This window comes from Penaeus monodon, chromosome 4 (genome assembly GCF_015228065.2).
Source record: "Penaeus monodon isolate SGIC_2016 chromosome 4, NSTDA_Pmon_1, whole genome shotgun sequence".
NCBI classification, from domain to species: Eukaryota; Metazoa; Arthropoda; class Malacostraca; order Decapoda; family Penaeidae; genus Penaeus; species Penaeus monodon.
The window spans coordinates 3,636,632-3,647,719 of NC_051389.1; the positions used below are offsets into that span (position 1 = coordinate 3,636,632).

General features: G+C 37.1%; 1 protein-coding gene across 5 annotated transcripts in view; it reads left to right on the top strand.

Moving 5' to 3' along the window:
- Positions 1–1,954: 1,954 nt before the first annotated feature.
- LOC119568630 (broad-complex core protein isoforms 1/2/3/4/5-like) overlaps positions 1,955–11,088 on the top strand; it is a 44,986-nt gene continuing 35,852 nt past the window's right edge. For 3 of the 5 annotated variants that reach the window (XM_037917175.1, XM_037917173.1, XM_037917163.1), the window contains exons 1-2: positions 1,964–2,061; positions 9,196–9,403. In XM_037917175.1, coding sequence (XP_037773103.1) covers positions 9,209–9,403 — 195 coding nt within the window. In that variant the 5' untranslated portion in view covers positions 1,964–2,061; positions 9,196–9,208. Of the gene's footprint in view, positions 2,062–2,393; positions 2,488–9,195; positions 9,404–11,088 lie in introns of those variants that run through there. The other 2 variants (XM_037917166.1, XM_037917169.1) reach the window with 2 other exon arrangements.

Genomic DNA, 11,088 nt, shown 5'->3' on the forward strand with positions numbered 1-11,088 from the left:
AATTATTGGAAAATATAAACATTATGATAGTAACGACAAAAATACACGAAATAAGAAAGATAATATGGACACTTAAAATAATAATGACCATAACCATGACCATATCAATAATTAACAATTGCCAATAATATTAAGAGTAATAACGCTAATGATATATGACAACAACAGCAGACGTGTGACAATAGCACTAAAGATGATGATAATAAACAGGATAAATAATGATAATACAAAATATGAAAAATAATGATAATAAGGATGATAATGATACATAGTAGGGAAATTTTAAAATGATGACAGTGGTGATGGTGATAGAATAATAATGACGATGTTAATAATAACAAAAGATTATTAAAATTATAATAATAATGATGATTATATTAATAATAACAATAACAATAATAAGCACAGCTTCAACAATAATTATAATAACAATAATGTTAATAATGATGATGATAATAATGATAATAAAAACATATAAAAGAAATTCAATGGTAAAAAAAACATATATTGGCAATAATAATGATGATAACACTATAACTGATATCTATAGTAAAATGAGATGAAACCAAATGAGTGTGGTAATAACTAGAAAACCATTAACGGTATTTAAAACTGGCAGTGATTATCATATTAACGATAATCATTAAAGCACTATAATAAAACAATAACCTACGCAGGCTTAAAATCATAAAGTCACTGATATTAACTACATGAAAACTAAACTAAGCTGATAAATTTAAAAGTTTAATGGTGAAATAAATTAATTCATAAAACTTCTTGTATCATTTAGTCAACATGCATTAACAATAACACGATTGTCATCTGATTGGTCATAATCCTTTATTATAACCTCAGATGAACAATTCTCATATAATAAAATTACTCATAACTGATGCAATGATAGCAACGACGAAAAGCGTAAATATTAATTGAATTTCGAGCCTAATGAGTTATGGTAATTCTTACCGTCCCTTTAAACATGAGCTCTCACGTGAAATCATCTAACGGTAAGTTAAAAAACAATGCTTAATAGATTATTCGTATAAATTCATAATAAATCAATGTCATTATGCTAAAAAGGGACTCAATCACGAGGTACTGCGTATTGAGATTTCTTCTTCAATACAAGGATATTGATAACCCATCGATGACATTACTATAAACGTTCTATCGTTATTTGCCAATGACAGATGGCAACAATAACTGTTAGACGCTGCTGATATCGTAAAAGGAAGAGTTAGGAGTTGCAGTTGAGGGAGATCTTACGCAAAGTCTTGGCGGATACGAGTCCAGACCTTTATTACATTTTCAAACTTGGCGGTCGCTCTGCATTCGTATCGACCGCTGGATGCATGTGAGGCGAGGTTGCACCTAAGCCTCTAGCAAATCACACCTCCAATCAACGCCGTATTCTCCATCTCGTTATTTATTTTACGCAAAATTTCCGAGCTTGGAAGAATAGGGGATTTATTCCCAATGTCCTCTGAGAGTCTGACATGTGGATATTTCATATTAACTATATAAATGAGCGTTATTTGGCATACTGCATGCGTGGGACAGGTAGAAAAGTTGTAAACAAGACCTAATAATACTTTACTATGTGCAAAGTAAAGTCTTCTAAATATATGCTTTCACCACTTCTTCTTTATGGAGAAATATGTGAGAGTGTGCGCAAAAAATACGGTAATATCTTAAATATTTAACAAAACACATATAAGAATGTGCCATCAATTCACCGTAGAGAAAACTTCAAAAGAAATATTCGAAGTTAAGGGTACGATTACTAGCTATATCTGTAGGATCGAAATCCTTAATTTTAAAACTTTAGTAGGATCTAATACCAAATTAAAAATAATATAGAGGATCGAAAGCCATATACACAAGCGGATTCTGTCGTCTATAGGCTTTCCTCCGAGTCCGAGCACATTGTTGGAACCTCAACTAACAAAGACGCAATGAGTTCATTGACCGTCTCGAAAACATGTCATGAGTGGCTTTAGTGCGACTTTTGTGATATTTTCAGCGCCTCCGCTTAAAATACTGGGCGCATGTAGATTTAAGGTAAGTCGGCATGTTGTTAAAGTTTCATAGAATAAGTTAGAAGGGAAGGAATGCCGTAGAGAGGTAGGGAGAAGTGTTTACAAACAAAAAGGTGTCAGTGTTTATTTGGGTTGAATGCGTCACCGAGAAGGAGAAACGCAGAATGTGAGGGCGATGCCAGTTTCGCAACAACCAATTTCAATTAAACGTCGCCAGGTTGCCCATTGGTCATCTCCTGAAAACAGTTGTGCACAAAGCATATTAGTGGCAGGAGAGAGAGGTTTACAGGGGAGTTGGGGGGAGAGAGAAGCGGGAGGGAGGGAAATTATTGATTAAGTTGGCCGTGTAAGTGGGCCTGCTGCTGCTGCCTGCCACAGCCAGCCAGCCAGCCGCTCCCCCGCTACCAGGCCTACCCTGCAACGCGCTGCAACACCATGCATCACACAGGTAGATTTCCGCCGTTCGCATTCTTGGTTTCGTGTCTGAAGCATGTCAGAGTGTATAGTGAAGGTGACAAGATGGTAGTTTGTCGAAGTTTAGTGCATTTAATGGAGGAAATAGGCCTATAATGTGAGAATGGAGGGATGGCTCTCACTGGTTGGAGTGGTGGCTATTGATTTTTAGGCATGTTGCATCCCTGGCGAGGCTCAGAACAAAGGGGAGGCTGAATGGTCCCTGGTCCTGCACAAACCATGTAGGACTGGGTGGAGAAGTATGTGCTCAGCACAACAGTGCATTATCAACTTAGGCTTTCTCAAAGGTGAGTTGAATTTTACCTACCATAGGTTCTTGAAGACATGGCACATGATCATAAGTTGGATAGGCCTGTCATGTTGCCTCTTCTTAGCATAGGCTTATTGTGTTGCTAGGCCCAACACTAGGCCTAGCCTTTACTTGGAATTATGATACCTTCAGGAATTGGGAAAGGGTTTCTGTGGTAGAGTGTGAGTGACACATGGTTATATTACTGTAAACAAAAGAATGCAAATGCCTCCAGAGGATAATTCAGGCTTTAAGAAGATTGTGATGAATTTGATGACTCTATCTTATTTGAATAAGGAGTTAGGAACTAGGTTTTCAGAGAAGTTTGACAGTCTTATGGATGTTTTTTCAAACTTTATAAACACTGTAAGGTGGAATGACAGTTCATAGTGACATGGTTTTGAAAGATGTAATAATTAATGTATTATGGATGAGACACTATAAAGGAATTCCTTTTCTGTTGTCTGAAAAGTGTTTATTGTATAGGACTTTGGGTCAGCTTTGGATCGGAATGTTGAAAAATGGTTTTGAAGAAGCCCTAAGATAGACTTGAGTGATATTTGTATGGGATCCAGGAAGAACAGACTTTGTTACGAAGGGACATTGACTGGTTCTAGAGAGCTAAGGGGATGGCACTTTCAGAGATTGGGTTATCATAAATTTTCATACAGTTGTTTTACTCTCAGTAGTTTGTATTGTTTGTGCTTGGTAATTTTTGCAGTAATACTTGAAATTTGTTCACTACCCTGTGTAGTGTAATTGTCAGTGATCTATAATCCTAATTTTATTCCAGGTATAGATATGCATATAGTATTGTATATTTCTTTGATATATATCTATGATTAGTGGCTAGTGTTTTTTATTTTTAGATGATAGTTGATCTAAGTAGAAATGGGTACATAATACACATATTAACTTTCTAAATTTTGTGAAACATTTTCTGTTCTTTAAGATTTAAGTGTAAGAATTAGAACTGTGCTATACTAATATTAAGTAAAATATGGGATATTTGATACTAGATATTATGATTTGGAGAATGTAGCTAAATATTATTATGATCTAGTGAAAGGTAGCTAAATATCACTATGATTAGAAATGCTTAGGATGCTGAGAATGAAAAGCACTGTGGTACCGTTCAGTTGTATGTCCGACATTTGAGCATATATTTTTTTTAGAATGAGAATAGTATTAATTTGAACACTGACTTTTTTTTCCCCTCATAACCTATAAATGTGGTATTTAGTTGATTCCATTTGTCATGAATAATTGTAATTAAAAATTTTTGAGTTATTTAGATCTTTAAACAACGGTTAGTCTTATTCAAAAGTGAACAACATTTGATTATTTGCATTGAAAGAAAGAAGCTAAGCACACCTAACACGATGAGTAGTATAGTGTAAGTATGTAGTGGGTTGTTACTAGATAGAATTGTAGTTGTCTAACTATTCTTTCATAGTAATTTAGTGACATTAGGGAAATCAGTAGTAGCCAGCATATGGATCCAAAGCTAGGCAGATGAGGAACTGCTGAATTAATATCTTCAGTATATAATTAGATTTTAGATTGTATGTTATTGATATATTTTGTATGCTATATCATAAAATAAAGAGGAAGTGCAGAGTATGACTTAAAATTTTGTCCTAAGTAGTATGAAGAAGGAAGAAATTTCTGAGATAATTTTGAGCAAGGATTGTGTGACCTTGGTTTAGAAAGGACTGTAGAATGGCCTTGGCTTGTGTCATCTTGAGAGACATAGTGAGGAGGTTGCAGGTGGCACCATGGAGGCAGTTCCCTAGTTCTCAGATGGGTCGAATTGTTAGTATATATGTATTACCCTTTTGTGTGTAACTTATATACATAGACATTTGCCATGTTGTGACTTTCGCAACTTAGAGAAGGATAGGATTAATGCATAAAGTTAGTTTATGTAGAAAATTACCATATGTAGTATGCTTTGAGCAAGTTATTATTCTAATAAGAATTTTTGTTTGTAGGGTTTGGAAACTGATGTAAGGTAAATATTTCTTTAATGGAATGTTGATATTCATCCTCATATCATTAAACATTGCATCTGTTGGAATTTTATTAGACATTTTTAAGCTCCTGGAATTGAAGAGTGCCACCTTTGATAAGATATAGCTACATGAAACTACAAATTACATAGAAAGTTACATGTTTTACTAAAAGTTCCATAATTTCTCTATCTTCAAGTTAAGGTAATTATCTTTGAATTTAATTTATTAAATAGTTGATTATTGAAAGTAAAGGTAATTATCTTTGAATTTAATTTATTAAATAGTTGATTATTGAAAGTAAGAGTACAGTGCTAGGGTGTTAGAAGAGGATTTAAGTGTTTTGTCATTTGTCAAGATACATTTATATTTTTTTGTAGTGGCATTATACATAATATGTCTCCACTCATCATAGTTTATAATTCAGTAACTGGGAAGGCAACTAAGCATATTCTAACTAAAGAGCATGATGCTGAAACAATGTCATCTAAAAGTTAGAAGATTTATGTTGTAAATTGAATAGTTATAGTTTTGCTATCCAGAAGATAAAAGTGAAGTATAGAGAATCCTCTTTGTCAAAATTGACATTCCCATGAAAATGATTTTATAGTTTGAGAATTTTAATGGTTAGTAAGATGATAAAAGTCAATGAAAGAGGGATTACATATTACTATATAGGGAAATGCAAGTATCCTTATGACAGTAAATGACATAAGTTATTCTTTTTCAAGATATATGTAATATTCTCATTACATTTTAATGGCTTATCAAAATGCTGTTATGAAATTATCTCTACTCTGTGGTTGGCAGGAGTCTGTTAACCTTTTGGTAATTATTTTGTAGATATTTTGTGGATTGATAGTTGTCAGTTAGGTGAGTGAATATGCCTTCAGTAGAGAATGAGGTATTTATTTATTTTTTTTCATAGAAACTCTAATGTACTCACATATCATTGATATATAAGTATGTATGTATATGTATAGATATAGGAATGATATAACCAGAGGAGGAAAATGAGCTGCTTTACAGGTATAACAAAAGTCTTGTATAGTACCACTGCCTTTTGCATTAACTTTTATAATTTCTGCTTGTTTTAAACAATGAATCAAAGAATTCATGTACTTGTCAAAGAAAAGAAAACAAGTGTCATGGTCACTTGCACCACACAGTTCAAACTGTTCAGTGATTTTATAATTGCTGTAAGAACCTTAATGATTTTTGAAGTATTTCATAGGATGTAGGTGTTTAACTTTTTATATTGTGTATGTCTTTGAACAGCTTCCATTCCTACAAGTGATTCCCAATGCAGCTTGAATCTGATATTAGATCTTTTGATAATTGTATTTTGTGATGCACAGTTAGAATCCCACTGTAATATTTTATGCCTAGTATTTATTAAACCGGTTTCAGAACATTCTATGATAATTAAGGATGTAATTTGCATGAATTTCCATAATTTTACATTTTTATTATAGTGAACTGTACTCTCATAACTTTTTTTTACTTGGTTTTATATACATCCACTCAGCAATGAAAATGTCAAGATAAATACCATACCAAGATTTAATGTGAAAAGGAATTGGAGGAAAGGTGTGTTCAAATTTGAGAGAAACGAAAGTACTTTGGAATTAGTCTGTGATTTTAAAAACTTTGGTAATATGTAGTATTACAATCTGAGAATTTAATAATTCATAGTCCACCCTGATTGAGTGCCTTCCAGTACACCAGTCTTGATCACCTGTATTGCACCCTCACCACAGGTCCAGCACTTATATACATGATTTTTCATGTATATCCTCATATAGTCTAGTCCTGGCTATAACTTCTACTCAATACATATGCTCTTATCAGTACTGTTATTGAAAAGAATTGTATGTTTTGATTTAATAGTATTAGTTATCCCTCATAAGTGAATGTTCTGGCAAGAATTAACAAGGGGTAGTGCAGGGGAGTAAGAAGATTATTGTGTAAAATTAAGTTGTACTTTTGCGGAATTCAAGGAAAGGTTATTTGAGGCAGTAATTCTGGGACCTAGTAAAGTCAGTATGCTATTTAATGCATGTCAGTTTCTATAGTGTGACATGTTAATCATGTTATCTTGAATGACAATTTAAGATGGCTGTAGGTTTTCTGTTATGGAAAAGTAGGTAGAACAGATGTCTGGATTTATTTTAGGTTAGAATAGTGTTTCTCTTGAGATTAAAGATAAGATATTTGTATATATTACTTCTGTCTGATTACATTTTTATGTGAGTGGAATGTTAGTCAGATAAATGAGTTAGTATGTGGGTTATGCTTGATGCACTTAAAGTTTTTAGTGGTAGGTTTTGAAACTGATCACCAGCTTATTTAACTTGATGTATGCTTTGTGATTGTTAAGCAGTAGCATCTTAAATTCAGATGTCACAGGGTAGACTAGGTATGGTTGAATAATATTAAGTTTGTTATACTATTTCTTTCCAGCAATCAAGTTGCTACAAGGAAAGTGCAAAAATGATATTACTTTTAGCATTAAATAGAAGACTAGTTGTCATCAGGGCATGGAAAGAATTTTCTAATAACAGGTTAATTTGAATTGAGAATAGGGATAGACGGAGGAAGCTTTAAAAAAATGGGAACCCTTAGAATCCAAAAGTGACATGTGGCAGATTTCTCAGGTGAAAGTGACAAAAGGGGTAGAAAGCCGTTACTCTGGATTTTGTTAAAGGGAGGAATAAAAACCTGAGGGGGGGGGGGGTTACACACCTGATCATGTAGGCAGGTTAACCATTGGGGATAAAACATCTTGTTTTTTTTTTTGTCATAGCATGTGGTTGGGTTATGCCTTTGTATGCAGAAGGAAATCAAAACTTCATTGACTGCAGTTTACCTGACTTTATTTGGCTTGTTGAGCCAGAGGGTATGTTTATACATGCCATGTCCACACTGATTTTAGTGTATTAATTTTGATTATAGATAAATGACAAAAGTATAGTCACCAGTGTCTATACTAGTTCTACCTGATCACACCTCTTGAGTTTTGGAGAAATGCTAATTTGTTATTCTTGTTGGAATTGTTAAAGGACATTATAATAAGCATAATGTCAGTAATGATGTTAATAATGTTCATAACAAGGATATTAATATTATTTTTTTTCCAGGAAATTCAATAATAGGGAAATGAGGTGAAGTAGGATTATTAATTGCCTCCTTGAAAAAAAAAAAGTTGCAAAACAAAACTACCCTTTCATAGTGCAATTAACCAGTACCTGGGAAATGATTGCTTTTGTTTGGTTTGAAATACGCATGAACAGGTGCAAGTACGTCTTGTGTAACATTTTACATTGAGCAGCAATACAGTCATATGATGAAAGGGCTTTAGATAAAGAAATGGTTTGTTAGAAATCTGTAAAATTTAAGTTACCTTCTGAAAAAAATCAATGGCTCAGACATTGACATGATTAGATAATATTACTTTTTTGTTACTGATAATGATTGCTATGGACTTGTTAGTGCCAGTGCGCTACAAGTTGTTTTGACGCGAGATTTTATCATGGCAAAAATCTAATGAAAATATAATTCATGAGTTACGAGTACCCTATGATTATCTCTTATCTTATCAGCAAGGACATGGTCACCACAAAATCAGATATGTAGTATTTACGATTCATGGAAAGGGTCCGACTCTTGAATGGAGAATTGTGTGAATTTATGGCAAATTAGCAATAATTTTTTTTTTTTTATTCAATTCATAAACAATAGAAGATAGGAAATAAATATGTATATAGATAGATAGATCGGTAGATCGATAGATAGCATTATATGATATAATTTATATTTATTTTTGTGAAAGTGTGAGTTGGGAAGATTTCTGTTTTATAGATTACTTGATCAAAATGATGGAATTGGTGTGTGAGTGAAATTTTTATGAGTCTTTTGTATATATTATTTTGGTAAAAATACAGGCAAGAACTTTTTCTGCATCTGTCTTATATGCTAGCCAAAGAAGAAGTGAAGTTCATGGCAGTAAATCCTCTAGTTTTTATGAAAAGTAATAAAAACATGCAGCTTTGGCAGATGGCAATCACCATTTTATCAATTTTATCAGTGATGGTTGTTTACATGTACGCAGTAGCAGCAAAACAGTCAATGAGAAGGATTACGCCACACAGATAAGTGATGGATGGGCTGTTCTTCAGGAGTTGATTACCTGCCTAAGGTTTAATTTGTAGTATGATTATCATGTGCAATGGTCTCACCCATTGTTCTTTTCAGGCAGAACTTTGATACGACTCACAGATATTTGAGTTGATATCAAAGTTTATAGTCATAAGACTTCTATACAAAGCTTGTGTGATATTCTTGTGTTTACAAGTCCTCCCTTCATTTTCTTTCGGAACAGTAGTAAGCAGCACATGATCGCCATGGGTAGTGACCAACACTTTTGCCTGCGGTGGAACAACTTTCACAGCAACATAGCCACGTCGTTTGAGCACCTCCGAGACCATGAGGACTTTGTGGACGTGACGCTGGCATGCGAGGGGCGCAGTCTGAAGGCTCACAAGGTGGTCCTCTCGGCCTGCTCACCCTACTTCAGAAATTTGCTCAAGGTTGGTAGTGGTGGTTGTCTCTCTCTCTCTCTCTCTCTCTCTCTCTCTTTCTCTCTCTCTCTCTCTCTCTCTCTCCCTCTCTCTCTCCTCTCTCTCTTCTCTCTCTCTCTCTCTATCTCTATCTCTATCTCCACTTCTCTTCCCATCTCTGTCTTTCCCCTTCCCATCTCTCCCTCTCCCCTTTCCATCCTTCCCTCCACCTTCTCCACTTCCTCCACCTCCTCCACCTCCTCACCTTCCTCTCCTCCTCCTCCTCCTCTCTCCTCCTCCTCCTCCTCCTCCCTCCTCCTCCTTCCTCCTCCTCCTCCTCCTCCTCTTCCTCCTCCTCCTCCTCCTCCTCCTCCTCCTCCTGCTCCTCCTCCTCCTTCTCCTCCTCCTCCTCTCCTTCTCCTTCTCCTCCTCCTCCTCCTCCTCCTCCTCCTCACTCCTCCTCCTCCGTCTTCCTCCTCCTCCTCACCTCCTCCTCCTCCTCCTCCTCCTCCTCTCCTCCGCATCCTAATCCTACTCTCTCCTCCTCCTCCTCCTCCTCCTCTCTCCCTTCCCCTCCTCCTCCTCCTCCTCCCCTCATCCCCTCTCCTCCTCCTCCTTCTTCCCCTCCCCCTTCCCATCCTCTTCCCCCTCCCACCATCCTCTCCCTCCATCCATCCATCCATCCATCCATCCCCCTCTCCCCTCCTCCCTTCCACCCTCCATCCTCCTCTCCCCTCCTCCCTCCCCCCTTCTCATCCTCCCTCCCTCCCTCCTACCCTTCTCTCCCTCCTTCCACCCCTCTCTTTGTCATTCTCTCTCTCTCTCTGTCATTCTCTCTGTCTTTGTCATTCTCTCTGTCTTTGTCATTCTCTCTTTCTTTGTCATTCTCTCTCTCTCTCTCTCTCTCGGTCTTCTCTCTCTCCTCTCTCTCTCTCTCTCTCTCTCCACCGATATCTCCTCTCTTCATCTCCTCTCTCTCCTCTCTCTCTCTCCTCTCCCCTTTCCCTCCCTCCCCCTCCCCCTCCCCCTCCCTCCCCTTCCTTCCTCCCCTCCCTTCTTCCTCCCCTCCTTCTCGCCTCCCTTGCTCTTCCTGCTCTCTCCTCACCTTCTGCCTCTCTCCTCCCCTTCTGCTCTCTCTCTTCCCTCCCCCCTCTCTCCTCTCTCTCTCTCTCTCCTCTCTCTCATCTCTCTCTCGCCAAGGTCGTCTCTCATCTCTCAGCTCTCTCGTCTCTCTCTCTCTCTCTTCTCTCTCTCTCTCTCTCCCCCTCTATCCCTCTCCCCCTCTAACCCTCTCCCCCCCCTCTCTCTCCCCCACCTCTTTCTCTCTACCCCCTCTTCTCTCTCATCTTTCTCTCTTCTCTTTCTCTCTTTCTATCTTTCTCTCCCTCTTTCTCTCCCTCCTTCTCTCCCTTTCTCTCTCTCTCTTGGCATTTCTCTCTCTCTCTATCTGGATGTCTCTCTCTCTCTCTCTGTGGCATTCTCTCTCTCTCTCTGTGGCATTCTCTCTCTCTCTCTCTGGCATTCTCTCTCTCTCTCTGTGGCATTCTCTCTCTCTCTCTCTGGCATTCTCTCTCTCTCTCTGGCATTCTCTCTCTCTCTCTCTCTCTATCATCTCATCTCTCTCTCTCTTCTCTCTCTCCCTTCTCTTCTCTCTCTCTCTCTCTCTCTCTCTCCTCTCGTCTCTCTCTCTCTCTGGCATTCTCTCTCTCTCTCTC